General features: G+C 37.8%; 1 protein-coding gene and 1 long non-coding RNA gene across 4 annotated transcripts; one reads left to right on the top strand and one right to left on the bottom strand.

The window, feature by feature from the left end:
- Window positions 1-955: 955 nt before the first annotated feature.
- LOC130089725 (uncharacterized) lies at window positions 956-2,342 on the bottom strand. The gene is made up of 3 exons (XR_008807598.1): window positions 2,199-2,342; window positions 1,362-1,709; window positions 956-1,005 (listed from the first exon to the last, which is right to left on the bottom strand). It is a non-coding gene; the product is annotated as an uncharacterized LOC130089725 (long non-coding RNA).
- A 7,686-nt stretch (window positions 2,343-10,028) lies between these two features.
- Window positions 10,029-13,530, top strand: ubxn1 (UBX domain protein 1). Of its 3 annotated transcripts, none has more exons than XM_056257302.1 (10): window positions 10,029-10,115; window positions 10,671-10,733; window positions 10,807-10,860; window positions 11,160-11,272; window positions 11,383-11,458; window positions 11,548-11,739; window positions 12,537-12,588; window positions 12,714-12,836; window positions 12,974-13,151; window positions 13,281-13,530. In XM_056257302.1, exons 2-10 carry the CDS (start codon window positions 10,675-10,677, stop codon window positions 13,319-13,321), a joined length of 888 nt encoding a protein of 295 aa, XP_056113277.1. In that variant the 5' UTR covers window positions 10,029-10,115; window positions 10,671-10,674; the 3' UTR covers window positions 13,322-13,530. The 3 variants fall into 3 exon arrangements, with proteins under 3 accessions (XP_056113277.1, XP_056113276.1, XP_056113275.1); XM_056257301.1 differs by lacking the exon at window positions 10,029-10,115 and adding an exon at window positions 10,292-10,314 and having other exon boundaries at window positions 11,392-11,458; XM_056257300.1 differs by lacking the exon at window positions 10,029-10,115 and adding an exon at window positions 10,292-10,314.
- Window positions 13,531-14,010: the final 480 nt, after the last annotated feature.

The following is a 14,010-nucleotide window of genomic DNA, read 5'->3' as shown; positions in this document are numbered from 1 at the left end:
ACTGTCCCACCCCTTGTACAGTCAGTCACCTCTGCGTTATGACAAGCTGCACTTCCCTTTTTGGCAAACCCCTGAACTGTAATGCAACGCGTACATCTGAGGCTTGTTGCAACACTCTCCTATGGCCGTGCGTCGTTTAAAGTTGCAGTAATTCTAATCTAATCGGATCGGATCTCTTCTGAACTTTCTGCAGGTATCTAAACAGTGTTTCGTATGCGGAACTTATAGACTTCATAATAAAAGCCTCGATTTCGTTAAAACAAACAATGGAATTTATGCATGTTGAAGTACCTAACGCATTAATATGAGGACGGATAGCATTAGATCACACATAATAAATACATTCTTGAAATGAGATCGCCAGTTATGGAACATATGGAACGAATTACTGTGGCAACGTGGCTCTTACGAATCCTGAATGAATCTAGTTAAAAAATAAATAATAACAATTATGAATTTAGTTAACATGCATGTTTTTTTCATGTTTTATGTTACTATTCTGTAAAAATAATTATTATATATATATATATATATATAGATATATATCACTTTCATTGAGTCAACGAATATTTACTCAATTTGAACAGAAGAAAATGTGCATTTTTCCAACGTTTGCAACATTTACACCACCTAGACATATCCATTAAGACAAAATAAATAAATAATAATAATTCAGAATTTCATAACGTCACTAAAAAATAAACCCGACAAAGTATTTGCCTACTTAGATAACAGTGGACCCTTGTGGACACAAGTGGCAATTACACTCTAAACATCAGCATACTTTTACAATTTCTGTCATAGAAAGATATGGTAAAAAGTAGTATGAGACGAGTATACTAGTATGCAGTTCTGAACTCAGCAAAAATTCTTCTGCTGCCAGTTTCACAGCACAACCGGATGTAGTAGCCTAGAATATTTCCTATTAGTAGAATAAATATTAGTAGAATACTACAACTGACAGAACTCACATTAATACTTTATTGTATTTTATTGTTAAAGGTTCTCTAAGCGATCCTGGGTGACGTCACTTCTTGTTGACGTTCGAACTATTGTCAAACAAAACGGAGGCTAGCTACCCTCCCTCCTCCTCATCCGCACACTAACCCCCCAAACCACACCCCCAAACCCTTCTTGTCGGTCATTGGCTGGAACAGTTTGTTATGTTTTGGGGAGCGGGTCGCTGCAGTTTGTTTTTGGTGCTGTTTGTGAAGCATGGGCTGTCTACAGAGATCGCGTTTCTTTACAGTGTGTTCAGGGGACAGGCAGCCAGCGGATAGTGAGGAGATGTTTGCTGTATGTGACAAAAAATGTTTTGGCCTAAAAAACACATGACATCGCTTAGAGCACCTTTAAATAACACATATATCTATTTATTTCTAAATGCATTTTACAAACCATGTTCTTGTATTACCATTGATAATGACATTACCATGTCACATATTTGTAAATGTATACAAATGCATTATAATTGATACATTATAATAATGTAGATGATAACTTAGTTCAATGTGCAGGATAAGGCATGGAGGGGGTAAAGGATTCACATGCAGCACTTCCGGCTTCCGTCACATGTGACTCTCTGCAGGTAACAGCTTCTCCACTGGCACTTCAATAGTTTTCCACATGGAGTGGCTGTTACACCCAGTGAGCACCAGGAACAGCTCTTAACACGTCCTATGCTTGTCCAACGTCCAACCAATTTTATTCTGTTAATAAAGATAAGAGATCAACAGTTAGAACACCCTTCTTGTCACAACTAGAAATTGCATTATGCCATTTTGAAGATAGTCGTTTGATTTGAAGGACAGAGAAACTGCAGGGTTTGAATATGATATTAGTATTGATATTTAACTTGTAAAATCTGTATTTATATAAACTGTCAATTTGCACTGTTAACCATTCATTTGCTGATCTCTTTCTTATAAAAGAGACTTTGACATATTGAACTTTACACCTTGACCCTTCTGAAAGTTATAAAGTCAAAGTCATAATTAAACAAATTTGTTGAAAACTTCTCTATCTGTTGTTTGTGTAATACAACATATTCTTTGTTGACTACATTAGAGATCTTTACTCTGTCATTTGGTAATACAAATCCTTCCCAAAAGCAAAACTGCATAGGCCTGTAAACAAGACTTTCCATAATCACAAAAAAAAGTAGGCCTACTAATAATAAATTGTTAAATATAACTCACCTTTTCTGTTCTCCTTTGTATCAGAAGGTGGAAATTATGGTTGAAGAAGTGTTTTGATCTATTTAAACACACAAATGACTGGAAAAAGGGCGAAAGGGAAAGAAAGAAAAAATAGATAGAGGAAAATAGAGGAGCATGTGTGAACTTCTGTAATTCAGAAGAAGAATGTCAGAGAGGACGTTGTTGGCAGATTAGTTATTATACATTCATCCAATAAGTAACAAGCTGAGGCCCGTCCCATACTGCACTGTTTGCACATCCACCTGTAACATCATATCTTCACCTTAAACACCTTGCAAACGGACATTGGACACTTTGGATGGCATATAGGCCTACATTGTGCAAATGGTGCTTATATTGTCCTTAAAATGAAAACAGACTGTTGTTTAAAGTATTTTGATTATGTCTAAACATAATTGTAATGTTAGGGAAGTTAAACAGTCATGAGACAAGAATACTGGTTAGATGGTTTTATTTGAACCGATGCTGGATGTAAATATATTATTATCCCATGCTTCACCTCTACTTCTTTTAGAAATAAAACCATATTCTTCTTAACAGCAGCGTGCTTACGAAACCTGTTTAAACATGCCATTTTAAAAGATGGTTAATGCCAAATATGTACGTCTCGTAAGGGATGAAGGAAACCGAATTATGATCACATGGTTGCACCAGTTAAGAGAAGATTTTTTTTTTTTTTTTTTTTTTTTTTTTTGACGCGTTGAAAACTGCGTGCACACACACGCACGTAGCCCACACATAGGTTTTTTTTTTTTTTTCAAGTTAGTAGGGTAGGAAGGGGGGGTTCACCTGCACCCGAAAGATATATTTTTTTAACCTAGTTTTTTGTAATCCTTAAGGTGTCTAGAAAAGGAATTTTGATGTTCCCCACGCCAATTATTGTCCCATATGTGATTTTTTTGTATCATCTTTTGTGTCCGTGCTTGATTTTCGGCTGCGGAAAATGAAAACTTTAAATCTACATAGAATCTGAACAATACATCCTACAGACACAATCTACCCCATTTTCTCTTCGTCTTTGCATGAGGAATTGATAGATATGAGGATTGTCATGATTAGATTATGTATAGTGCATACAAACTCAAATAAACACCACAAAATGTAAAAAAAATGGTAACATTGGACCACTGGAACTCCTCCCCTATGGACCCCATTGATATATGTTTTCTAACTTTTGTATTTTTACAGTCTTTAAGATGTCTAAGAAGCAAATGTTGATGATCCCCACCTGAAATATTGTGACATGTATGTCTTTTCTGGCTATATTGGCTGCCCCCCTGGATATCCAAAAAAGCAAAAAAGAACATTTACATAGGCAGTCTGTTTTTTCTCCTTTAGTTTTTGATTTGATAGATCTCTTCCATTTTCCATAACTGGCTGTATAAATTGTTGTTGAGCACATTACTGCTTGTTTCCAACGTCAATTGTTGCACATTAAAAATATAACGTAGATATTTTAAATAAATAATACATTTTAAGATACAATGTGTAAGTGTCACCCCCCTTTTTTTGAATATACATGAAAATGCTGAAAAGTTGTGTTTCAAATTTTAGGTTGATATCTCAAAAAATGAGCTTTCAGTAAGATTTTGTTTGGGCGCAGTACCAAACTTTTTCACTAGATGACAACCAGACTCCATTACTGCCCATATAAGGGCGCCTCCATTTCCATATGTGTTTTGAGTGATCTGAACCATTATTTCCACAATTTGCATACAATTTATGAAGTAGAGATCCTATTCAGAAGTAATATGATAAGTTTGGCAGGTTTTGATATGAATTCAACCTCTAAGGAACACATAAAAAGAACACGAATGAGCCTGCCACAAATGGTGAATCTATAATTTTTTTCTTTATATTTAAAAAAAAATATCAGACATTTTTTTCTAAAATAATTGAATGGATGCTATCTTTTGAACTCTTGGCATGAAAACAAACTGAGGTTTCTACCCTTCTTTCATTTTTTTATGTTCATCACTGTTTCAAAATAAAGGTCTAAACACGCCTTAGGAGAATGAAAATATTCTCGTTGCAAATTGATAAATTAGGGCTCCTCTGTAATTTATTTTGAAAATCAATCGCCAAATATGGAAACTAGAGATTGTAAGCTTTCAAATGATATATAGTTTGTCAAGATTAGTTTAGGTTTAGTATAGGATATTACTGTTTTAAAAATGTAATGGATTTGGGCCCACCGGTGGGCCGGTGACACTTAAGGGGTTAAAAAATATACATTAATTAAAAATCACATCGTGTAATCAGGATTCACTGGTAGTGTGAGGTTTATTTAACATACATTTTTAAACTACCTACACATACATAGCCAACATGATGCACCAACACACAATTAGAAAGATCTTTCTTGAAGAGCATGTAGCATTATGGAAGCCCACATTAACTGGCAGATATTGGTCTCTCAAGGTTTCTGTTAAGTTAAATGTTGCTATGGCTTTTTCAGCTATTAAACTCTCAGAAGTGTTGAGGTTAACCCATTTCTTGGCACACTGAACAAAAGATGCCCAACTCATTTGAGAAAATAAGGTTATTGGGCTTTTTGCCTTAGAAGCAACATGTATACAGCAGTTCATATTGTCGCCAACCTGCTGTCAATCACATCCCGCTTTGTTGTTATGCGGTGTATGTAAAAAAATTAGGTGATAAAAGAGGTCTTCTGACGGTAAGTGCACAATGTATAGTATAGTTTGTGTAGACAAAAAGCATATAAAGCCTATTTTAATAGCAGGATTTCGTTATCAAGAGAGCAACGTTACAATATCAACTACGCTGGTGGTCAGGGAGATGTGACAGGTTATCAAGGAGACGGGTGATTTTTTTACGTTTTCTGACTCTACGATTTAGTAGTCCTACAAATGTGCATGCTAATCATCCTCAAAAAAGAGAAGGGAGATATCGATGGTGAGTCTGAAAAATATACTCCTCTACCAAGTTTGAAGCTGCCTTGAAGACATTAGGGAAAAAGAAAGTCAACACTTTTATACTATAATAGCTAATTGGCTAGTTGGTGATCATTGCTAATCTTGCCCAAGTCAAAGTCTAAGTCAAGGAAACCCAAGGAAGAAAATGATAGTGAGTCTGAAGAGTTCAATCTTGCTACAAAGAAATCCAAGAGAGATGATGGTGTCAAATCAAAAGACCATGGTCCTGAAAATTGTATTTTACATGTACATGGCTTTGAGCATGCAGATATCACACCACTACTGACAAGCTGGCTCTGCTACACAGCATTTGTGATAGACGTCTCCAAGAAGCTCTTGATTTGCAGTTTCACATGGATCATGTCTGTAATCTCATTCCAGAGTCTTGTAGGTGCCAATTTAGAAACAACTGGCTATCATCGAGCCTGCTACCAAAAGTTTACAAAGAACCAGGGACGCTTACAGGAAAGACCTACTGTGACATCCTTAGCAAGCTTCAACATCACGCTCACCACGTAAATGTGGGTCCTCCTCAGCTAAGCAGCTGTTCCCCCCAGAGTGTATCTTCTGTGGAAAGCTGGAAGTAAAAGTATTGGGAAAGACCGAACGATGCATCAAGTTCCCAGTATATAAGGCTAAGGACGGAGCATTGAAGGAGCCTACATGGAAACAGATTACGCCTCAAGCCTATGAACTTGGACTTCACCGTCTACATCGCATGGTGCAAGGTGAGGGCCTTTTTGCGAGAGAAGCAAATTCCCATCAGTCATGTCGCAAGTCATTCAACCTGAAATATGCAAACCACATCACATCTCGAGGTAAAGCCCTTGCTACCAACCCTGTCAGTGAAACAGAGTAGACTACCATGGCTGCTGCACATCAGATGTCATTTAATGCTGTACTTGATGTCATTCAAGATCAAGTGATAAGACAGAGCAAGATTGTGCGGCTTGCATCACTGCGTCTTATCTACACCCAAGAGTTGGAGAGAAATGGCTTCCCCAATCCCGAGTACAGAAGTGAGAAACTGAAGAGAAAACTTGAGAAGCATGAGAGGGATTGGCATTTCTATGGTCACAGCAGATTTGAAGGGTTGTATCACCCATAGCTTGATATTCAGTGCTAGCTTATCCATCTCAGATGCAGTGAGAAATGCATATGAGATGGGGAGCACGGACAAGTATGAAGATGTGGCCCTTCTTCTTCGTGGTACAATCAAGAAGACATACAGAGAGTCAAATTCTCTTCCTTGGCCTCCCAAAGCTGATGATCTGGTCATGTCCTTGGATGACCTCCTCCCATCTAATCTCATGAGGTTCCTCCTGACCCTCATGATTTCTGGTGATGCTGACTTGGAGAAGAGTGAGAAGACAAGACGCCTTGTGCTGTCTATAAGTCAGGTATGACAACTCTCCACTTTGGTATATTTTTTAATATTGCATATGTTTTATTTTGTGTACACTGTAGTTGCTTGAACACTTCAATGCTAATTGCTTTCTTTAGTATTTCAGGACATCTGCCGTGCTGTGACAAAGGGAGAGTGGAAGTTGCCTAAGCATATCCTCCTCTGTACTATACGTCACCTTTATCGCAGTAAACTACTGACTACTATTCTTAGTAGGCTAGGTCACTGTGAAACTTACGACTTTGGCTTGGGACTTGAGACCGCTCTAACCAAGGCCCTCAATGAGGTTTCCATCTCTCTCGGTCCTCAAATTATTACTGGTGAGGGAAACTATGCGTTTCATCTCGAGTGGGACAATCTGAACAAAATAACGACAAACATTCATGGCTCAAATGTGGTGAACTGGACTGGTGGGATCATGATACAGGAGGTGAAACCTGGATTTAATGCCCCCAGCTCTCTGGAAATTCCACGAATGCTCCCACTCTACGAGCGGAACAAGACACGCTCTCTTAAGGTAGACATACCTGAGACCCTAAACACCGTCCATATCTGTAGCCGAGTCGGCCCCAAATTTCCTGAGGGAGCAGTTTTTACTCTGCCCACAGCAAACAACAAAGTCTACTCAAACTGCATCCAAGAGTATCGTGTCTGGCTAATTGTCCGAGTGGTGGGAAGCAGTGGATCAAAGCAACTTGTTGCAGGGTTTGCTGGCTTTGTATCAGCCACTGGTTACAAGCCCCCTCGAAGATCTACTATCGATTACTTCACCCCAATCAACCAACCTTTTACAGAGTACTCAGTCATAAAGGTCTGGACTAGGTCAAAGAGGGCTTTGGGATTGGTGATCTCCACATTCTCCTCTTCAATGAATCTCTGAAGTAAAAGTCGTTCCATGGCTTCACTGACTTGTTGCAGAAGTTGCTTTGATCCACTGCTTCCCACAATGTTTGTCGTTATTTTGTTCAAATTGTCCCACTCGAGATGAAACGCATAGTTTCCCTCACCAGTAATAATTTGAGGACCGAGAGAGATGGAAACCTCATTGAGGGCCTTGGTTAGAGCGGTCTCAAGTTCCAAGCCAAAGTCGTAAGTTTCACAGTGACCTAGCCTACTAAGAATAGTAGTCAGTAGTTTACTGCGATAAAGGTGACGTATAGTGGTACAGAGGAGGATATGCTTAGGCAACTTCCACTCTCCCTTTGTCACAGCACGGCAGATGTCCTGAAATACTAAAGAAAGCAATTAGCGTTGAAGCAACTACAGTGTACACAAAATAAAACATATGCAATATTGAAAAATATACCAAAGTGGAGAGTTGTCATACCTGACTTATAGACAGCACAAGGCGTCTTGTCTTCTCACTCTTCTCCAAGTCAGCATCACCAGAAATCATGAGGGTCAGGAACCTCATGAGATTAGATGGGAGGAGGTCATCCAAGGACATGACCAGATCATCAGCTTTGGGAGGCCAAGGAAGAGAATTTGACTCTCTGTATGTCTTCTTGATTGTACCACGAAGAAGAAGGGCCACATCTTCATACTTGTCCGTGCTCCCCATCTCATATGCATTTCTCACTGCATCTGAGATGGATAAGCTAGCACTGAATATCAAGCTATGGGTGATACAACCCTTCAAATCTGCTGTGACCATAGAAATGCCAATCCCCTCATGCTTCTCAAGTTTTCTCTTCAGTTTCTCACTTCTGTACTCGGGATTGGGGAAGCCATTTCTCTCCAACTCTTGGGTGTAGATAAGACGCAGTGATGCAAGCCGCACAATCTTGCTCTGTCTTATCACTTGATCTTGAATGACATCAAGTACAGCATTAAATGACATCTGATGTGCAGCAGCCATGGTAGTCTACTATACATTGTGCACTTACCGTCAGAAGACCTCTTTTATCACCTAATTTATTTACATACACCGCATAACAACAAAGCGGGATGTGATTGACAGCAGGTTGGCGACAATATGAACTGCTGTATACATGTTGCTTCTAAGGCAAAAAGCCCAATAACCTCATTTTCTCAAATGAGTTGGGCATCTTTTGTTCAGTGTGCCAAGAAATGGGTTAACCTCAACACTTCTGAGAGTTTAATAGCTGAAAAAGCCATAGCAACATTTAACTTAACAGAAAACTTGAGAGACCAATATCTGCCAGTTAATGTGGGCTTCCATAATGCTACATGCTCTTCAAGAAAGATCTTTCTAATTGTGTGTTGGTGCATCATGTAGGCTATGTATGTGTAGTTAGTTTAAAAATGTATGTTAAATAAACCTCACACTACCAGTGAATCCTGATTACACGATGTGATTTTTAATTAATGTATATTTTTGAACACATTGTATCTTAAAATGTATTATTTATTTAAAATATCTACGTTATATTTTTAATGTGCAACAATTGACGTTGGAAACAAGCAGTAATGTGCTCAACAACAATTTATATAGCCAGTTATGGAAAATGAAAGAGATCTATCAAATCAAAAACTAAAGGAGAAAAAACAGACTGCCTATGTAAATGTTCTTTTTTGCTTTTTTGGATATCCAGGGGGGCAGCCAATATAGCCAGAAAAGACATACATGTCACAATATTTCAGGTGGGGATCATCAACATTTGCTTCTTAGACATCTTAAAGACTGTAAAAATACAAAAGTTAGAAAACATATATCAATGGGGTCCATAGGGGAGGAGTTCCAGTGGTCCAATGTTACCATTTTTTTTTTTTTACATTTTTTGGTGTTTATTTGAGTTTGTATGCACTATACATCATCTAATCATGACAATCCTCATATCTATCAATTCCTCATGCAAAGACGAAGGGAAAATGGGGTAGATTGTGTCTGTAGGATGTATTGTTCAGATTCTATGTAGATTTAAAGTTTTCATTTTCCGCAGTCGAAAATCAAGCACGGACACAAAAGATGATACAAAAAATCACATATGGGACAATAATTGGCGTGGGGAACATCAAAATTCCTTTTCTAGACACCTTAAGGATTACAAAAAACTAGGTTAAAAAAATATATCTTTCGGGTGCAGGTTCCTACCAGACTATAACCCTCCCGAAACCTATCACAGAAAACTTGTTGCATATTTACATTTTCAGAAAACATCACTGATTTCAAATATAATCACTAACACACACACACACACACACACACACACACACACACACACACACACACACACACACACACACACACACACACACACACACACACACACACACACACACACACACACACACACACACACACACACACACACACACACACACACACACACACACACACACACTATATATATATATAATATAATGTATAATATATATCTATACTACTAACTAAAACAATTTTATAAAAATCGGAATAATTGGTTTTATTTTGTTTGCTTTTTATTCAGATTCTACCCTAATCATGTGGTAGTAGCGCAGTCTATGGGTAGTAGCTGGTAGTATTCTACACAGGTCAGAGAAAGGCGCATTTTCGCGAATTGGCCGTCGCGGGATTCCGTAGTGTGTGGAAGCGTCCCAGTGCTGATAACAAATGTAAGTAGCTGTTGAACGATGTACAGGGCTAATTAATGATGAGATTAAGTAAAAATATCGTACCTGATATACTGAAGTTCTATTACTTAATAAAGAAAACTATGAACAGCTTTCTAGAAGATATTAGCAAGGCAAAAAATAATTAGCTGTTGCTGGAGGCTGATCACTGTTAGCCTGCCAGCTAGCTGAATATGATCATGTATTTATCAGTATAAATATTATAATCACACTGTAACGGTCAGATATGATTGTTATGTAGTGAGGATATGATCATGTGACAGTCATAAAAATAGAATTAGATAATCTCATTGTTTCGAGCTGGTGTAACGAGTCCATACCCAAATGTATCACTTTTTTTGTATTTTAAATTGTACATCTATAAAATATTTTAAGCTTTTTCTGTAGAGAGTAAAGAAATCGTCCTTAAACCCCCCTCAATTCTATGAAAGCTTTTGAGCAAGCAAGAAGGGTTTTATATTTATTTTCTCTTTATTTGTGAACTTTAAAAATACTATGATGTTTATTGTTATAATGCTATAATACACTTATTTTCAGCACAATGGCTGAGTGCACTACCTTAGACAGTTTGCTGGAAATGGGCTTCGACAGAAACAGAGCGTAAGTGATGTTTTTACAGGTATGTTTACACCCTAATCCAGTATTTTGCACTCACCCAGTGATTGTTTTGTAGGGAGAGGGCAGTAGCACATACTGGAAACCAGGGCATTGAGAGAGCAATGGACTGGTGAGTCATCATGGACACATTTTGCCATATGTAACAAGCTTATCCGGTCATGATTTTTGATGCCCTAGGTGAGATTAGGTATGACCGAAGGAAAAAAAACAACACAATTTTCATGATTGTGTTATTATTTTTTAAATGCATTTATTAAAATAAACTGCAATGCAATCTGATAGCCAGTAAGCATTTTCATTGTATAGAGAAGGTGTGATTTAATTGCAATTTATTAAAGTATATCATTAATAACAATAAATAAAAAATATGTTTTTGAAAGTTGCATTTACAATTCTGTAACTGTACAGGTTAATGGAGCATGAGAATGATCCAGATATAGATGAGCCGTATGTTCCACCTGCTGGGAATACTCTTAGCTCAACAGAAGAACAGATCCAGTCTCCTACAGAAACCTCTGAATGTATGTTCTCCTAATGCTCCTCGCTCTCAATTTCATGAAATCATTGTGGTCACACATCACAAAATGTTACTTTCTCTTTCACTTTTGACTTTAACCAAAACAAAAAACAGCTATTGAAGTTATAGACGAAGAGGGAGATTCCAAGCAACCTATGACAGAGGAAGAAAAGAAGGAACAAGTAAAACGGTTTGTGCTTTGTACAGCTGACCTTAAAATGTATGAATGTAAAAAAGCTTACATTTAAAAGCTGACAAAAAGTATTGCTTTTCTTCCAGCCTGGAGGACTTGATGAAGGCGAGGCAGGAGGAGAGGAGAGAGAGAGAGCGACAGGAGGAGGTAGATAGAGAAAAGCAGAGAAGGAAACACGGCCAAGAGCTGCTGCAGGTTAAACAAAAGCTTCAGGACGACGAAATGAAGAAGCTGGCAGACATGCGCAGGAAGGAGAAGATGGAGGACAAGCTTGCCAAGTAAGACGAGCCTGGATACAGTGCCCGTTGTTGTAAAGTATTAACTTTAATTCAGTGGTTCTCAATCGATTTGATTCCAAAGCCCCATTGTCCACAACAATATTCAAAGGCCCCATGACTTTTCCAGTATTTTGCGATCTACTGGATAAGGATTAAGGGATAATGATTTTTTCCCCCATTTAGAGCTTGGCACATCTAAATATTTATGGTATGCCCATGCTGTTTTAAGATTTGATTAATTTACATTACTTTTTCAAGTCTAGAAATCATAATTAAAAAAGTGATGCTTTTAATAATAATAGTTTATTTATAGAAATGTTTTTTAAATAAATATGTAAACAAGAAATATATAGATTTTTAGTTGTTTTGGCTTTTTTTGAGCACTCTTATCAGCCCAATGCCCACAGCCGTATTGCACCATCATCCCATTTCACGGCCGCCACAGAGGATGCGTTAATACGTACATTAGGCGAACTTGGCAAATAGGACAATAAGGCAGTGATATTAGAGGTATACTGCCCTAATGAAAGTAAAATTTTGAGCAAATTGATCATGCACATCCATACTCTCATTTTCTTCATAGTAAAATGGCAGTGACGCACAAAGGAAATTGGTTATAGTATACGTAAACTGGAAATTGTAATGTGTGAGCATGCAAAAAAAAATCCTGTCCACACGCAAATGTTTTTCCGCTAAAGTCTGTATACTTTTTAGTTTTGCAAAGGTCCCTTTAGGGGCTCCATACGTTGAGAACCACTGCTTTAAATGAAAGTAATAACCTGTGATCCTTTTGTCAGGCAGCGGGTTAAAGACAAGATTGCACGAGACAGAGAGGAGAGGGCACGAAAGGTATTAATTTACTTACAATGGTTTTACTTTGCTCAGGATAGACTAATATTAATATTTCTCTCATGCCTAGTACAATATATATCAAGTATAGAAATAATAAATTACAAAAACCTGTTTCTTGGCAGTTTGGAGGCGGTTCATCAAGCACGGGTTTGTCATCTCCCCCCTCTGAAGCCCCACCACAGTGTCCACCTGAGAACCAAGGGGCTCCTCCTGCTAAGAAAGACTACGATGACTGTCGGATACAGGTACTGCCTCAACACGTACGAGGATGTTGACTTCAGTTTAATTGAGCAGATGGAAATTATTTTCAAATATGTTTTTACGTGCCTGAATGATTCCTCGAATATATCACAAAATTGAAACTACTCCCTTTGGTCATTAGGTGCGTCTTCTAGATGGAACCACCTTGAGTACTGTCTTTAAGGCTCAGGAACCTCTGGCTGCTGTGAGAGTCTATGTTCAGATGAATGGGGCAAACGGAGAGGATTTCAACCTCATCACCCCATATCCTAGACGCGTGTACACAGATCTAGACATGGAAAAACCCCTGCGTGAGCTGGGTAAGAACACTTATATATTAGGTTGATGTTGATTAATGATGTTGATCACAGTTCTTTGTCTCCGAGGAATCAACTTCAGACTTTGTTCTCAACATCAGTCATTTATGGAGCTTTCGTTTTACTTGACAGGTCTGGTGCCTTCTGCCGTCCTTGTTGTCACCAAGAAATGAAGTGAAACGATTCTAGAAACAAGCTGTTCTTCCAGATATCAATGCAAGATCAAGCGGATGGAGACTATGTATCAGTGGACTTATACTGCAATGATTTCACTCAACAAAGCGCCAAATATACAATGCAATGAGTTGAACAGTAATTTCATCAAATGTAAACCTGCCGATACCGCTAAATAAAGGGCCAAGTGTGTTCTCACAGTGATGAACATTGAGAAGGTGGTTGTTACCTTTGTTTCACGACATGGGAAAATGACATTTTTAACAATAAAATTCATTTAACTCTTAGTTGTATGATTTGAATTTTATGATGGGTTTGGAAGTGAAGGTAAAATTTGTAAATAAGAGCTTTATCAGGGACTATGTAAAGGAGGAGTTCTCAAGGCTCTAGATATAATATTAACAAAACTATGCTATATAGAAATGCATGTTCTTCAATAAAAAGTTATTGAGGGGGAGGGAGGAGAGATATGATTTCAGTTTACCTCTTGATTGGGTTTAAAAAAAAAATTTAAAATGTATATTATTAATATTTTAATGCAAACTATTTTAATAACTATTTAGAAGTTTTCTGAGGTCCCTTATTGGGCCCCGGGCCCCAGGTTGAAAACCACTGATGTGAAGAATTAAGAAACACTTGTAAATGAAAAAAACAACAAAAACTTTCCCTTCAACAGTTGCTGTTGCAA

Source organism: Rhinichthys klamathensis, unplaced genomic scaffold (assembly GCF_029890125.1).
Source record: "Rhinichthys klamathensis goyatoka isolate OS25496 unplaced genomic scaffold, OSU_Roscu_1.1 h1tg000136l_1, whole genome shotgun sequence".
NCBI lineage: Eukaryota > Metazoa > Chordata > Actinopteri > Cypriniformes > Leuciscidae > Rhinichthys > Rhinichthys klamathensis.
The sequence above is the reverse complement of the archived record's forward strand: the minus strand, read 5'-3'. Positions and strand labels throughout refer to the sequence as shown.

Bases quoted from the DNA above. Each gene is read 5' to 3' on its own strand.
- ubxn1 (XM_056257300.1), top strand. The intron at 10,861-11,159 runs GTGAGTCATCAT...GTAACTGTACAG, and splicing joins ATTGAGAGAGCAATGGACTG to GTTAATGGAGCATGAGAATG. The intron at 12,837-12,973 runs GTACTGCCTCAA...TTTGGTCATTAG, and splicing joins ACGATGACTGTCGGATACAG to GTGCGTCTTCTAGATGGAAC.